This window comes from Pogoniulus pusillus, chromosome 20, assembly GCF_015220805.1.
Source record: "Pogoniulus pusillus isolate bPogPus1 chromosome 20, bPogPus1.pri, whole genome shotgun sequence".
Classification (NCBI taxonomy): domain Eukaryota; kingdom Metazoa; phylum Chordata; class Aves; order Piciformes; family Lybiidae; genus Pogoniulus; species Pogoniulus pusillus.
This window is the reverse complement of record NC_087283.1, coordinates 13,082,940-13,100,000: the sequence shown is the minus strand read 5'-3', so window position 1 is coordinate 13,100,000 and position 17,061 is coordinate 13,082,940. Positions and strand designations below refer to the sequence as shown.

General features: G+C 38.5%; 1 protein-coding gene across 13 annotated transcripts in view; it reads left to right on the top strand.

Moving 5' to 3' along the window:
• The window catches only part of ZNF536 (zinc finger protein 536), a 351,072-nt gene that overhangs the window by 198,737 nt on the left and 135,274 nt on the right, over positions 1 to 17,061 (top strand). For all 13 annotated transcript variants that reach the window (XM_064160276.1, XM_064160275.1, XM_064160269.1 and 10 more), the window contains one exon: positions 14,534 to 14,686. In XM_064160276.1, the coding sequence (XP_064016346.1) occupies positions 14,534 to 14,686 (153 nt within the window). The remainder of the gene's footprint in view (positions 1 to 14,533; positions 14,687 to 17,061) is intronic.

The following is a 17,061-nucleotide window of genomic DNA, read 5'->3' as shown; positions in this document are numbered from 1 at the left end:
AAGTAATTCTCCACCCCCCCCCCCCCCCCGCCAAGAAAAAGAAGTGATGACGTAGTGTCTCAGTAGATGAGCAGTGATTCAATGTAACTAAAGCAAATTTTAATTGAAAAGAACCCTGGAATACTGAGAAGAAAGTATGATGTTGCTTGACAAACGCTGGAGCAGTTCTGCAAGTGATGGTCTATCAAGCAGTTCTCTTCTGGAATGCAGTTCCACTGATCTACAACAGCAGTCAGCATCCTGCCTGCTGCCTGTGCTGCCTTCCCTAAATTGTGCCTTCCCATCCGTGCTTATTTTGAATACATGATTCTGCTTTCCGGCAGTTTGGGGATAAAGGTTGGTATGATACCAGTGCAGAGGTACTGAAGGTTAACCAGTGACAGTTCTTGGTTGCCTAGCATTTATTAACAAGTTTCAGCATGTACTAGCAAGTTCCACATGTACAAGCAAGTTCCACTGCCTAGTAGTCAACAGGATCTCATTTCTGAAACAAACATGAATGACACTTTGAAGGACAAGTGTCTGTGGTATCACAGAATCTGGAGCCAGAAAAGAACCAGTTCTAGTAAAATTGCTGAAACTCTTTCGTTTTCATTTGACCAGTTTATACTGGCATTCACCTTTTCTCAACCCCATACTTGACTGTCAGCTTGGCCAGTCCCACTGCAGACAGCTTTCAAATGGGATCGCTTGCAAGCCAGTTTGTTAGTTACCAAATAGTGCATGGGCATGCCAGGCTATTGGAGTGGCTCCCACTACTTCCAGCCTGAAAAGGCATGGAAACATGTGTCTCCACAAACACAGTAGCCTGCATTCTCAGGGTTTAAATTGGTCCATTCACTGAGATAGTACTTATTGTGTAGTAATTGGCCAAAATTGGCGTTCTTAGACTCTCTGACTTGCAGGATAGGAGTTTGTTCAAACTTTTACAGATACAGGGGTTTAATTTTTTCCATATAATTAGTGGGGTGCTTTGTTACAAGACAGCAAGGTGTTGAAAGTTTCCTGTCACCTGTGCAAAATACATCTCTGGTCTAGAGTGTTCATTGTGTGTACTGCAGATAATTTCAATACTGTTCAGAATAGTGAAAATTTGGTGAAAAGCTGTTCTTCCTCCATATGCTGTGGAATTACTCAAGATGTACTTGTGAAATTTCTGTCTTCCAAATGTGACTCATGTCTGTCATCCTGTAGCTCCAGGAAGATGCATTTTAAATCAACATGTCTACTTTGAATGAAACATTACTGCTGAGTAATTTTCTTTCAAGTCCGTGATACTTTGGAAGGATTAGGTTTCCATTATTCTCTTTTCCTGTAAAGATCTTGTTTCCTACATGTCTTAGGTTTGTGAGGGAAGATTTCTTTCTGAACAGCATTTAATGTCATGTGAACATCAGCAAGCTGGTATGAGAAGGCTGAGGGCAGTTTTTACTGCTCTCTACATCTACCTGAAAGAAGGTTGTAGCGAGGTCAGTGTTGGTCTCTTCTCCCAAGCAACTAGTGATATAATGAGTAGAAGCGTGCTTAGTTGTGCCAAGGGAGGTTTAGATTGAATATCAGGAAAAAAATACTTACTGCAAGATTCATGAGGCACTGGAAAAGGCTGCCCAGGGACGTGGTGGAGGTGCCATCTCTGGAAGTGTTAAAGAAGTGCGTATATGTGGTGCTTCAGGATATAGTTTAGTGGTCATGGTAGCTAGGTTACAGTTCAGCTCAATAATCTTGAAGGTCTTTTCCAACCTTAATTGTTCTGTGATGCCGTGAATTTCATGTTGGTGTAGGTTGCTTAATGCTTTTAGAGTGATTGTTGGTTCAGAAGACACTGAGCAGAAAGGATGCATAACATATGTAAGCTATTCACAGTAGCGGGAGTCAAACACTCATCAGAGGGGAGAGTAAGAGACTGTGCGTTGTTAGGAGGACATTAAGAACCGGCTGCTGCTGTAGGGTGTATGATGAAATGGATAGATCTCCAAGAATCTGCAATCAGGAAGTTTCTCCACAGCATTCCTTTCTTCCTGCTATCTACTCTAAGATTCAAGAAATTCTTCAAAATGTTGTGTTGCAGAAGTCTTAAGTGGAAGAGCTGACTTGTTCTTCCTTCTTCTCAGCTGCTTGCTGTTAAGAATTTCGTTTTACAGAAACTGCAATTCATAGCTAAGGTAGAGCTATATGCTTTTGTCTGTCTTCAAGGGAATCAATCAGTACTAAATGCACTCAGCTGATTCTGAGCATGTGTGCACCTGCAGTAGTGTTACAAATTCAGTCCCGATATGGGTTTTGTTGCATGATTATCTGCAGATTTTTTTGCCACCAGATGCGTTTCCTGTATCTTACCATACATATATATGTGACCATCATGCAGATGATGATCTGAATATTTCCAGAATGTTTTACAGTGTTTCTGTTTTCCAAGATGGTCAGTAATTATATCTGACCCTCACAGGTGTGGCAAAGGAGCTCATGAGAATATTTGATCTGAATTTCTGATGATGTTCATGAGGTAAAGGAGCAGTAGCTGCTCTGCTTGTAATAGAGAGACAAATTCCAGAGCAAGGCAGCTTTCAAAATCAAGTGAGCATCATGTGTATGTGTATAATTTAAAAGAGAAAGAAGAAAGGTAAAACTTCAGCACAACCTGTCTCTCCAGTATATGAGAAGTGAAGCAAACGAATATGGCCTTGAACACACTTTTTAATTTTTCAGCACTGTATTTTGCCAACTTTAGTTCATTCTGTTGACTGTTCAGTCAGACCGTTTTTAAATTAAGAAGAAATACATGGTTGAATTATTTATTAAACAAAAGGTGCATCTGTGCATGCTGACTACCTGGGTTTTGAATTTCTTTTACCACTGGAGTTTCAAGAAAGTGCATTGCTAATAAGTTAGGAGATGGAACAACTCTCCTTCTCTCTGTCTCTGAAGCTGACAGTAAGCGAACTTCTGTCTGTCCAGTCACAGAAGAATGCCTGATCTTCATTTGAATGTCTAATTTTGACCTTAGTGTGAAGTTGTTTCCTCAGCTTGGCAGGCTCCGTAGAGACAAAATATGATTAATTTCTGATAGAGAAATGTGCTTGCAGATAATTTAGCCCAGATTATCTCCTAATTTTGTAGATGCTCCTGATGAGTTGAAATATCTATTTTCTGGTAGATTAATGTGGAAGAAGTGTAGGTAAGTGAAAGAAGGCTTGCAAAAACTTTGTACCGTGTTATCATCAACCTGTATGTCCCTCAAGGTTACCAGTTCATTTTAGGGCTGTGCTAAATACTTTTCTTGGTCCCCGTTACCGCCTCTCTGTCAGCATTCCAGATTTGTGCACAGCCAGTCTTAGTTGCGTTTTTGAGGGAACATAGCTTCTAAGTGACAATCTTCTCTGGTCCTTAAAAGAAAACAAGTACTAGCTTCTTACTGAACTGTTTGGGTTTTGGTGGATGGTGTCAAGGAAAGCACTGTCAGGCTGGGAAGTTAAGAGTGGCCTCCCGGCAGGATGGAAGCTGTGGTCTCTACCACTTGCTTTAAAATGCTGTTTTTCATTGTATTGAAAGAAGAATTAACTCACTGAATCTGAGGGAACATCTGTCCGAGGCTGATATTTCTTGTCACTGATGTGGGATGTGATAACTATCTAGGGTTATAGTGATATAAGAAGTGTGATGTGCTGCAAAAGGCCAGCCATGGCAGAAAAGAGGCCTTAGAGGAAGACTGATGAGACCTGCCACGACTCTGAAGTGCTCCCAGTCACACCAATATGTGGGAGGGTGGTTGCAAGCCTGTAGCTTTCCTGGGGAAGGAAAGCAGTGAGCAGTAGCAAGTGGCTGGGCACACCCTGGCTTTGATAGCTGCAGATGGAGACCTAAAAGATTGCAGGGCCACAGTCCAACACCAGCACATGTAAAATAAGGCTCAGGATTTAGATAACTCTGTTCCAGCATACTGACGTGCATGGCCACAGTCCAACTCCAACACATGCAAAATTAGTTTCAGGATCATTCCAGCATACTGAAGCCTATGCCTAAACCAGTTATAGCCACAAGCTCAGCTAAATCAGAGGATAGTGTTCAAAATACTATTTCTTCTCTTATTTTGACCAGGATAGTTCAGATGGGGGAAAAAAAATATAGATATATGTTCTTGTAGTAGAAAAGGTAAATTGGCTTATAGATACACCAGCTCCATAGACAGCAGCTCATATTTTTATAGCCCATAAATAGCATGTTATAGTTTCAGTGCATTTTAAGGCTATGTTACAAAACATGGATACAGGTTGACCAAGTAATGTGCTTTTTAAGATGCATCATTATTACAAAAAAAAAAAAGAGCCCATTCCTAAAGTATAATGTTTATAGATGTCATGGTCTCAGTATGCCCTCAGCATGCACTGGTAAACCAGTGAGGAAAAAATCCAAGCCTAAACAGTTAAAGGATCCCTTCTTAAGATGAAAAGTAATGAACTTCATCAATATTTTGTTTAGCAAAACTCATGTAATTACCATATTTTATTTATAGAGAAAGGGTGCTAGTAAAATAAATTCAGCAGTTCAGAGTTGCTCATGCATATTTCTTCAAGTACAGCGCATTTTTTTTTTGTGAAATGGGGAAAGAGGTTGGAAATTCTACTGAAGTGGCATGTACCAAAGAAGCTAAATGGGAGAAAAACTATTTAGAGAGGTATTTGTTTTAGCTCAAAGCAGTCATTTAGTTTGAAGGCAGCATTGGAAAGTAAAAAGTAAGAAAATACTGATACTGGAAAAGTCTGTGCTATCGTGGTCTGTCCAAATGTTGTAACACACACTATGACTTTATTCACTTTTTGGAGACTCTGTCAGCACCTCTGTAATCAGTAGTCTGTAAATGGAATGACTGTCTTTAGTTCTTTCTCATTTCGTTGAGTGGGAAATGAGGGAGTTAGATACTTGTGCAGTTGTTTGTATGTGACTGATTCTACTGGTGCCCTCTCTCTTACTGGTATCTACAGAAAGAAGTTCCTCTGCCATTTAAAAGAATTTATCTTTTTCTTCATTAGAATGAGTTCTAATAAAATTTGATGGCCTGCTGTCGGCACTGATTTTGCCACCCTGTGATAATAGTAATGAAAAGAGGTTTTCTTAATCAGTAGTATGCAAAAACTTCTCCAGTGATGCCTGATGCCCTGAGAGCTACTTATCATGTAGGCAAGTCTGTAGTTCTGACTTGAAAAAAGATCCTTGCTTGGGTTTTGGGTTTGTTTAAGCCCAGCAGCTCAGGGGGGAGCTTGGCTAGTGTAGTTATTAAATATTTCCATGCAAATACTCAAAATATTTTAAAATATATCAATGGATTTGGAAAATGATGTGCAATTTGGAGGTAATTGGTGTGTCTTATCAACTCATGGATGCTGCATTGCTTGGCACATGGGAAGAACCTGGAGAAAATATGTTCAATATCACTCCATTCCACCGAGATACACCATCTTTTCTACACTTTGCTGGCACCATCTTGTATTTTCTTCATAGTGTAGCCTGTATACTATACCAAATGATTCTTTTTGGTCCCACATGTAGTTTAGGAACAAGATAGAGGCCACCATGAGATAAACCCTACCTGTTTGGTTTATAGGTATGTAGAGATGGTAACGTGGAAGAAACAGTAGGTCTGTAAGCAAGAAGGCAGCAATATATTCATTCACAGAAGTCCAGTTAATGGTTATTTTAGTTGATTAGCTAGCAACTTCATTTTCTCCCTCATGAAATTGCCTCCTCAGATCCTTACTTCTGGAGCTTAATCAGCAGTAGCAATCCATCCCAGGAGTGGTAGATCAGGAGTACTTAATTAAAGAGGGACTGTAAGGCAGCTCTCCCGAATTGGATATCTGATCTAGCTTTGGCATCAGGAGAGCAATGCTAGGTAAAAGTGTTTATCAAGCTCCATGTAGCCACTCTGCAAATCTCAGAGATGGGAATATGATACAGACAGCCTGTAGAAGCTGCTATAACCTGAATAGTGTGGGCTTTAAGGCCATCTGGTACCTGAACACCTGCCTACAAATAACACATACAAATCCAAAAGATGGTCCAGTTGGATAGCTTCTCTATTTAGATTCCCCACTGGAATTTTCTCCAAGAGCAGTAAACAATCTGTATGAAGTGTGGAAAGATCTTGTCCTCTCTGGTCAGTAATCAAGTGCCCATTTCAAATCTATATGACAGGTTCAGAGCTAACACAGGTGAGTCAGGGGCTTAGGTAGGAAAGCTAGTGAGACAGGAGAATCAGGAACTGCTGTTGGCATGGACATTTTGTACAAGTACAGAATATGCTAAGCTTGTTTTAAGAAAATGAGGAGAAAATGATGAAAAGTATGTTGTATGGAAGGATTGGGAGCTAACATTCCTATCAGAAAACAAATGAACACTAGAATAAATTTTGAGGATAGATGATGAAGATCATTGGTGAAATACCAAGGAAAGATCCAAGAGTACATATTTAAGTCCAGCATTGCTCATAAAAAAGAATAAATCTCTGCTTAACTTGTGGAGATACATATTCTAGACAGAGAAGTACAATCAGGTGTTCTGGCAGCTCACATATGTACTTCTGAGCTCATAACTGACAGCAACTAGTGTTACATGCAGGATTTCAAACGGCCCCATTGTTCTGATAAATGATGAAGTGTATAGCCTTTTCCAAAGTGTCCACTTTTCCTGTGGAATGTCTATACAGATATAGTGGAATTTCATAAACCACATTGGGCAAAATTGATGATTTGGGATCTAAAGTGCTTTGATCTATATGGGCAAATTAAGGAAGTGGGCTTTCAAATCCATGATTTTGGAGTAAAAGAACTGAAAAAACAGTGAAGGTGTTGGATGGTAGAAGAGTCTTATACATGAAAAGCTTAGGAAGGAAAAGAGCATAGTTAAACCAGCAAAAATAGGTGGAATGATGTAGTCATTTGTGGTCATCTGTTACAATCTCAGCCCTCATTATGTAGCTGGAGGTTCCAGGATCTAGTGGCAATACTAAAAACTAAAGACCATTTAACCAAAGCCAAAGCACTTTCATGTGTATTTCTGTTTGCTGAGTTCATTGAAGGACTGTGCACAGGTCTGACTGCATAAACTGTAACTTACTCCTCTTAGTTATACTCTTTGTGCATGTGCATGACCTTAAAAATCCTAAGTGCTGGAAGAGGATGAAGGAGTTTGATATGCCTGCAGGTGCATATATTTAAAAAATAATTCTTCAGCCTTCTTTTCAGTTTCATTTTGGTTCAATTTTATCAAAAGTAGTATTTCAATAATATCCTAAGATCCTGATTGAAATCTAAATGTTCAAGTTTCAGTGAATTCAGTAGTCCTGGAGAGGTATACACTAGCAAGATTAAAGTCTTAAGCTTACTTTCTTGTCATGCTGAGCTAAGACTATGTGTGATGGTTGGCAGGTTAATGATATTTAACTCTAACCTTCTTGGGGCATGGACTGCATTCTGTTGATTTTGTGCAGCTGAGCTCAGTACTGCTGATTAATAAAACAATAAATGCAGAAAATGAACTATTTTGTGTTTTATTAACAATTTGCATTTCATATAGTCTTTCATTTTAAACAAGTATAAAATCCTCCCCTCAAATGGTAAGATGTAATTGCTGATCATGTATCTCTTTGTTCCAGACACTTTTATAAAAGTGTATGTATTATGTATGATGTGACCTTCAAATGTCATGAATGCGTTGTGCAATAAACTGTCAATATTTGTGGCTATAAGATACTAGATGACTTTTACAATAATTGGAACAGCTTTATTAAAAGCTTGGATCGCTCAGCTGGTTAAAGAGAAAGACACAGGCCAATGTTCATCTGGGGGTTTCCTTCTGCCAACTGATAAATGAAAGATATTCTAAGTTGCTTAAGATGTCTTCCTTCTTAAAAAAGAAGATGCAGCTAAGAAGGCCTCATGCAAAAAATGGTGTCAAAACCCCTCATTTTTTTTCCAACATGCTTAGTTTTCAGTCTAAACTGAGCTAAGTTATTGGCAAGTAACAAACCCTGTTTTTAAAGTACTGCATCTAATTTTCTGTGTCTTTTGGTCACAGATCTTCAAACACATCAGGCAGCTAAAATGATATACTCAGAAACTGTGTTTGTTGTGGACTTCTAGAACAATTTGAAAAGCAAGGCTGCTAAACTCCCAAACAAACTCTCTGTTAAGAATTCGATTGGGAAAAAAAGGATAAGAGCTATTTATTGGTAAACAAAGCCTTAGTTTTGATGAATTGCCTATTGATGTCTCTCTGTGCAGAATAGACAACTTCTTGGGTGTTTCTCAGAATGGAGAGCATTGAGTTATAGCCAAGATTTGCATGCGTGCAGTGTTGTCATGCAAAGTACTTTGCACCCATGGGGTGTGAAACCCACCCATCTTCAAGCATGCCATGTGTACAGTCTTGAGGTGTGTGTCCTGCCCCCAAGTCTACCAGTTACTAAAAAACTGCTTAGAATACTTTGATTCCCTTTCTCTTCTGCTTGAAGTAATGCGTAGATAGCTTCCCTGTAACTGGAATTATTGGCTGCGACTGCCATTTGCCCACTTCTAAATGTTGCAGGTCTTCCTTTATAGATGCATTTTCCTTCACTTTAAATTGTATTTTACATTTAAAATTGCCAATATACTAATCAGTAGCAGAAGCAGAGCAGTTTGTGCCTTTTGTTTGCCCGTGTGGCTCAGAGCTAAGTGGGAAGTCTGATGTCAGAAGCAGTATCTTTTTTTTACTAGTAAAACCTTTGGTATAATCTCTAACAATACAAACAATGTGAATGCTGCTTTCTCACTAGTAGGCCTCCTTTCCAATTCTCTTCTAAAATAGCTCTCTGTTTAAACAAATTCTCTGCCAATCCATATTAATGCCTAACAGTTTAAGATTCCCATATATGGTAATTATAGAACTTAAATCCTTGATGAAACAATAGAGACAGCAAGTTGTTCCTGACCTAAGACATTAATAACTCTTTCTGGAGGCTGCAAATATAGCTGTAATATTTAGTAATTCTCATTTTAAGCCATAAACTTCACTAGCAAAAAAGTGTAGTGACATCTGTTAACAGGATTCTAATTTCAGATTATGAGCACTGGGCCAGATCCTGTTCTCATTTACATCGAAACATTCTAATTGACTACTCCAGGTAGCTAGAAAAATATGGTTATTATATCCATAAGTATGTTCTTATTTTCCAGTATTTTCAATATTATTAAAGCTTTCTCTAAGGAATAGGCAAAAAAGGTAAAATATGTTTTCCTAGAAACTCTATATCCTATACTGCTTCCCAGGGAATGAGGTGGGCAAGTCCAGTCATACTTGCATAAAGGTAGTAGTAGTGACACACTGAGTATCTTCTAACTCCCTTCTTGACATTAGGTTCAGGATATCCTTTTCCCCTCCACAAGATAATCTAATCTGTCTGGTTTACAGTCATCAAAAATTAACCACAGTCACTACCACTTCTCTTTGCACCGTATTTCATTGACTTTACAGGCAGTCCTAAAGAACTACAAGTGTTTTGAATTCCAGAACTATGTGGAAACCTGGGATTACATGCTGCTTTAAAAGCTTCTGGCCACATTTTCAAAGGGCTTTTTAATAATGTCTGAAAAACGTGCAGGAGCCAACAAGTACTTGTAAGTGTGATTACCTATTTGATGAGTTGATTACCTTTTCCATGTGATTGCCTGGTTTTGGCTAATTTGGCAATCCTTGTGTTGACAAATTCCAACTGAATTCATTGATAATTTAGTTGGCATGAGGGCTGCAACTTTGCTGCTTTGAACATGAAAGTATCTCTTTGTGAATCCCTGAACTTTCACATACATGCAGCAAATAAATACTCTGATAAACTTTTTGGTACATGTATCTAGATTCACCTTTGAACATCTGGCTGCTGGCATGACTGAGGGGACAGTGCTGCTGCCTAACCACCTGAAAACAGGTTTCTTTTTACAAAAGCACTCGATCCTTTTCTTATCATGTTTATACTCATGCCAGAAAGGTAGAGCAATCATACAGAACACCTATGGAAATTTCAAATCATTCTTTATTTTTACCTTTTTTTTTTTTAAATACTGTATCTGTATTTCTCTTCATGACCAGATAGCTTCTGTGTTGGGTACACATCCGCTGTTCACTTCAATCTTTTCTCTTTTCTGGAAATTTCTAGTGATGTTGGCATTGTGCCTCTGTAGCATCTCTATTTGTGTGCTGAGAGCACTGCCAGATGTGGCACTGTCTCATTTCTGGGTAGTTAATTTCTGGTACCTAGTAAGATTTCTGCTGTGAAAAAGAGTTCACTGTGTTTCTTGCTTTTCTTAACCTGCTACTGTAGAAGTCCTCCTGGCTCAAACTCGTTTATTGGGATTGTGTAGTTCTTTGGAAATTTCCAGGTACTGTGGGGATGTGACAGCAGCCTGCAGCGTGGGGTCATCCTCATGCTAGGTGAGGAGTGCTGGCTTTTTGTCTCTCCTCTTACAAGAAGGGCTAATTCTTCAAATACTGCTCTTTTGTATTGGTTAATTTTAATAGCAGTCTGTGTGGCAAATAGATTTCCTTGCATTCTGGCCAAGTTGGCTCCTGGGATATGTGGCTGATTGCCACCTTTTGACATGAATGTTCAAGCAAACTTTCATTCCTTGCATTTGTCTGATGAGAACATGTGCATAGCCAGTTATAAAGTGTGGCTGAGGCATGGTATGCAAGAGATGTTCCTGTCATACCACCCCAGAAGCTGCTTCATGGCTGAATTCCTGTGTGTCCTGTGCCACAGAGTAGTATTTGCCGGTCAAGTAGGTACAGCCTACATAACAGCTGGAGGTCTCACAGCAGTTGTCTTCTCCTTATACCAAAAGTTAAGAACTGTTTCATACATGGAACTGAATGTTTTGTTACACACTTCTGCCTATGGCTTTTGCTGTGAAAAGATGCTTTCAAAGTGAAAGGAAAGCTCAGCAAAAATAAGCTTGAGACAAGGCTCAGAAGCCTTTTATCTAGCATGTACATCTGTACAGCATTTTATACTCTGTTCTGTTATTTCCTGCACTCAAATTGGGAAAGGTGGGGATGGGCAGGAAGACATTCAGGACATTGACTTGCCAATAATGGAAGTAGATAGCAAAAAAATCAGTCTAATCGCATGTGCATCGAGGGCACATCATGTACACCACATAACTCAGTGAACCACAATGGCTGTAAGATAAGTAACTGTTTTCTTTCCTTCCTGATCTTTTATCCTCAGAATTGAGCAGCCCAAAAACCATAGCTCAAATCCCAAGTAAACCATAAATTAAATTACTTTACTGGGACTAATCCTACTTCTGCAGGTCTGTAAAACGTTATTAGAGTTTTGCACAATTTAGGAGAACTGAGAGGTTCTGCTTAGGAAGGGAGTAGCAGGGTAAAGGGAACATCAGAGGTGTAGAACATACGATTATTGGTAGAGCTGAAGATTTTTCATTCCCTGCTTACACTGTTGTTGATGTAGTCTGTATTCATCAGTCTGCTGCTTAACTTTTCCTTGCAGGTCTTTTTCTAGGTCACTTTCCTCTCGTCTACCGCCCACCCCACCCCACCCCCCCCCCCCCCCCGCCCGCCCCTTGCCTTTCCTTCCCCTTACCTTTCCTTAGGTTGCTTTAGGACACTCAATATTAAAGACAAAACCTTAGTAGTAGAGTCAGTGAGAACTAAATGCATTTAAAAGTTATCACATTTTAAACTTAAGTGCACAAGTAGGTACACTGTGGCAAAATGGGGCCCTCCCTAATAAGAAGTTGTGGTGGCATTTGATGGGGGGAGTCGGCAGCCTTGAACATATCTTTTCATTGTTTGAAATAAAAGAACTTAGATGTAAAGCTGCTCATTCAGGTAGTGATGGCCTCCAGCACTTCGGTGGGCTTTGTAGGCAGAGGAATTCAAAAGAAAACCCCTCAGCCCAGCTTTAAAGTCTTAAGAATGCTTTCACTGTGGGAAGAAAAATTCTTCAAGGTAAGGCCCCTGTTGGAGTAAAGCCTTTGGAGCTATCTACTGTATGTCTACTTAAATCTAAAAGAAAACTCTTCAGACCACCCACATCTTTCTTTGCTTCATTGTTGTTTTCAGTTTGCTTTTTCAGAGGGATTAGTGCTAGAGTAAACTCCATCGTCTCGCTGCCTTGAAAAAATTCAATTTTGTGTAAAGTGAAAATTAGACTCTTAAATCTGCAAAGCGAGCTGTTTATCTTACAAATTTATTCTTTTTTATTGGGCCACACATATTCTAGATAGAAAGATAAAAGGCAAATGGATAACAGGCCATCATTTAGAGTGACATATAGCAAAACATAACTAGTAGACTTATTCAGTAAATTCCTCCTGAGTGGCTTGTTAGCTTTATCTATATATTTATCTATAATGCTCATATAGTATTTATTGAAAACTAAAATAAAACCCTGCCATTTATCATCCTGCATTTTGTATTTTGCACTTCACAAAAATCTTTTTGCACTCAGGAATTCATCTTTTTCCTGCAGCAGCTTAACACATGATTATATACAACTTGTGAGTAGTAAAAGAGGGGGAAATCTAAACTCTTTAGAGAGACTGGAATGCCAGACTAGCACCTATGTATGTTTTCCTGGACTCCTAAAGACAAAATAAACTCTTGCAGTATGTTACTTTGCATACTGTGAATAACTCCAAATGACAGTTACTAGCTTTCTAACTTACATATTGTGCTTTAGCTCTGCAGTCTAAGAATAATCAGAAAATATTAAGAAAGAATGTGACGTGAAAACTTACCAGAGTTTGCCTTTTGCAAACTAGAAATAACTTAATTATTACTGTCTACAACTACCTGAAGGGACATTGTAGCCAGTTGTGGGGTGGCCTCTTCTCCCAGGTAACCAGCAATAGAACAAGGGGACACAGTCCCAAGTTGTGCCAGGGTAGGTATAGGCTGGATGTTAGGAGGAAGTTCTTCACAGAGAGAGTGATTTCCCATTGGAATGGGCTGCCCAGGGAGGTGGTGGAGGCACCGTCCCTGGAGGCCTTCAAGAAAAGACTGGATGGGGCACTTAGTGCCATGGTCTAGTTGATTGGATAGGGCTGGGGGATAGGTTGGACTGGGTGGTCTTGGAGGTCTCTTCCAACCTGGTTGATTCTATGACTAAGAAAAGCAGTTTTAAAATGTTGGATTTTTAATTACTCTATCATCCCTGTATTTTGGCTTTAAGCAAAAGTAGTTTGGAGAGACTATTTAATAATATACCATTAAATGCTTGTTGGTGTTTACCTTTTCCAGAAATGCGGTATTTAGGTCTCTGCTACTGCATGAATACTCCATACTAGAACCAAATGTTTAAGTCTTTCTCATGTCCTCTCACTTCCATTGTGTAAACTGTGCTATGTTTCCTGACAGCTTTGGTTACATATCAAATAGGTACAGACAGAACGTTTTTAGTCAGTAGTTTATAGTTGAAATAATCAAGACTCTGCATGCAGGTCTTAACTATATGTTCCCCGTCTCTATATCCCAGGTATCTCAGCTTTAGCATAGGGACAATGATGTGTTTGTGTGTGTTGCACCTCTGTGGTGTGCTAGCAATGTAAATGCAGTTCAGAATGTCAACAAGTGCCATGGTACTTTTGAATTGATACATATCATGTGGTATTACGTTACCCTGTAAGTGCAAGATGACAGATGAATCTTGTGTAGTTTGAATAATGACTTTTTAAAATGTCCTACATCTTTGCAAATTTCATGTCAGTCTTTTGTAAGTTATTTTGTTCATAGCCTGCTTGGATAAAAAGCAGCTTATTCGAGATGGCTGAGAATGGCTGTTCCTTTATATCAGGAAATAGAAGAGATGTCCTGAATCTCTCCCTTTGTATTATGTTGCAAAGAGTAAGTGTAGCTGTGAACACTGAAGGAGAAACCTCAGGAGCTATGGGTGAGAGGGAGAAGGAATTCCTCCTCTTCTGAGCAATTTCATTGCCTTTCCCATGAAGGTCAGTGACTAGATTGTGTATTGTAACTCCAGTGCAGAGGTGAGTTGATTAGCTTTGTGTGTAGACATTACCACCACTGCTGGACCCTTCCACCACTGCAGTTCTGTTGCTTTAAGAGGTTCTTCTATACTAATGCAAACTTCTTCCCTCTGAAAGCATACAGATTTTCACAATACTTACAAATTAAGTAGACTTGACAAAACAGCAATCTAAAACTTTTTTTGGGGAAAAATTAATAGGAACTAAGCAAAAGAAGAAATCAAACCAGCTGCTGACACAGCTGTTTCTTTTCTTGCATAATTCAGTTCAATATAAAGGTACCATATGCTGCTTAAAACGATGATAGGAAAGATGAAATAATTTAAGACAATAACAAGAAAATACATGAATTGTCAGCATTCTGTCGGATTTAAAGAATGAAATAGACAGGTGTAGTACTGACATGTTTAACTTTATGTTGTGTTAGCAGTTTTAGTGAGAACAACTTCTGACATGTGCTGAAGTGATGTGAGAACATTTCTGTGTTGCAGACATTGGAGAAGAAGCTGGGAGATCTGTAGGAGTCCAGCAGCCAGCTTTACTGAGAGACAGGAGCCTTGGTTCTGCTATGAAAGACTGCCCATATTGTGGAAAAACGTTCAGAACATCACATCACTTAAAGGTCCACTTGAGAATACATACAGGTGAGAGGAACAAGTGAGTGGAGCACTGTCGACACATGTGATGTGTGTGTGTGTGTGTTAACATAATATGTGGCTAGGAGCTTTAATTCCCAGTGTAGATTTGGACTCATTAGTTGGAGAAAGTCTTTTGAGAAAGATATATGACAGTCTTAAATAAAAGTACAAGGAATGTGTTGTTGGATAAAAACTGCTTTAATAGAATCATCTTTTCCCAGTTGAGGTTATTTCTGTCTCCTCTTCTGCTTCATCACTATTTCCTTCAATTACCCTTGTCCTTCAGTAGGCATAAGCCTATTGGTTTCAGACTTAGTTATACTAACTGCTTCAAAGGCCTTCCTTAGCATCTGCTTAGGGAGACTGTATGTTTTTCTCAGAGTTACTATTTTTGTTCCATTCACCATGCTCATTTTTAACCTCTCACTATTCATATGAATACAACAGCTTCATGGATCTGCCTTTTTTTTTTTTTTTCTTTCACTAGAACTCACCCAACTTAGTACTTGTAAGCAGTAAAACTTACCATATTGTACACCATGGTTAATCTTACTGTGTTGTTTTCGTAACACTCACAGCATTTCTACCCTACAGAGACTTAAGTTATGGTCTGGATTCTCACTTTATTTTGGTGTGTCGCTCGTCAGGTGGACTGCTCTCAATACTAGTAAATGAGAACCATTCCACTTAAATTATGATATCTTGGTTAAAGTACATGATAAGGTTCACGTAGAAACATTATGTTTAAGAAGACTTTCTATATCCATGCTTAAAATCTGGCACACAATGATGATATTCCTCAGGTGCTGTTGACATCACTAGGAATTCTGTATATGGCCAATAAGATGCTGTAGCAGGCTTTAGCAAAGTATGCAGAACTGATGATTTAGATCTTTCTCTCTGGAAACATGTATAGTGGCCGTTGTACTTGTGGAGTCATTTTCTTTTTAAACCATTTCAAAAGAATCTCAGAATTTTACAGGATGAAGAAATACTTTCCAGTTGTACCTCCTATTTGAAAAACTTAAATTTCTATTCACTGAAGTAGCAGATAAGCACTGTTCTCCTCCATCCCCAAATCAGCAATCCTGTCTTTCCTATGTGCTTATGCAGATACAACATTTGATGTCAGATTTGCAAATGTGGGGCCCACTTTTGAAAAACTGAAAATGAGGGACAAACAACACTTGAAGAAAAAAAAGTCATTGTTGTGATGAGAATCAATATTTGTTCATTGTATTTTTATTAGTATTTCTTTGACTTGTGCAATACAAGTATACCACACTGAGTTTTAAAATTTGGTACCCTTATGTGGTTTTGTCTGATTGGATTGCAAATCATGTAGGGAGTGAATAACCTTTTCCATGTGCTGGACTTCATAAAAGTAAAGACCCTATTTGTATCCACTCTAATGTAGTATTATTAGTATTGGAGATGAAAAGAAAAATTCTTTTAAAATAATGGAGATGAAAAGAAAAAAAGTGTTTTAAAATAACCTGAGGATGCCTACCTCTTCCTTTGCTTTATTATATAGTGGCCATTTTGTTCTTGTTTTAAAGGTGGCAGTTGTTGCACATTGGTGTTTGTGGCTTAGAACTAACGAAAAGTAAATTCATTGCCATAGAAATACTCCACAAAATGTGCATATTAAAACTGACTACACAAAATTAAATCAAGAAAAAAATAAACCATGTATAAAATAAAAGAAACCCAAAACAACAAAAAAAGAGAGAAGAAAACATCATACAGATATCTGAAGTATATTAAAAAGTCATTATAATTTAAAAACAGATAAAGATCAATTTCCACTAGGTTAAGAACAAAGTATTTGTAAATAATGACAAGAGTCTGCTTAAATGGAACAATGTTTTACATATTGGAAATAATCCTAATAAATATTATAAAAATGTAAATTTGTAAATTACTGAAGTTATTAAATAAAAATTAAGTTGCTTTGCTGTAAGTGGAAATGATGTAATAGATACCAATTGATAAACAAATATTGGTTAGCTCATACTTATCAGGGACAGTTTCCTGCCTTTTATGTCACACTCTGTCTTTATTATATGCCTGGATCATATAACTGACTGATAAAAAACACTTTACTGTGTTTCTCCACTACATTAACTCAATTACTGTTCTTGTTCTCACAGCACCTGTTTGTTAGAGATGAGCTCAAGCAGTTCAGCAGAAGTCAGGTTTCTTCGAACATCTGTGTGTTTGGAGGCACACGAGTAGGTTGATTTGGTACACGTGCCAAGACAAGACCCAAAGTCTGATCCAGCCAGGAGGTGCTTCTGTGGCAGTTGGCCCAAAAAAAAGCTAGAGAAGCTGTTAAATCCTCAATGAGAGGAGGAAGTTGTGCTGTTTTAAAAGAATTA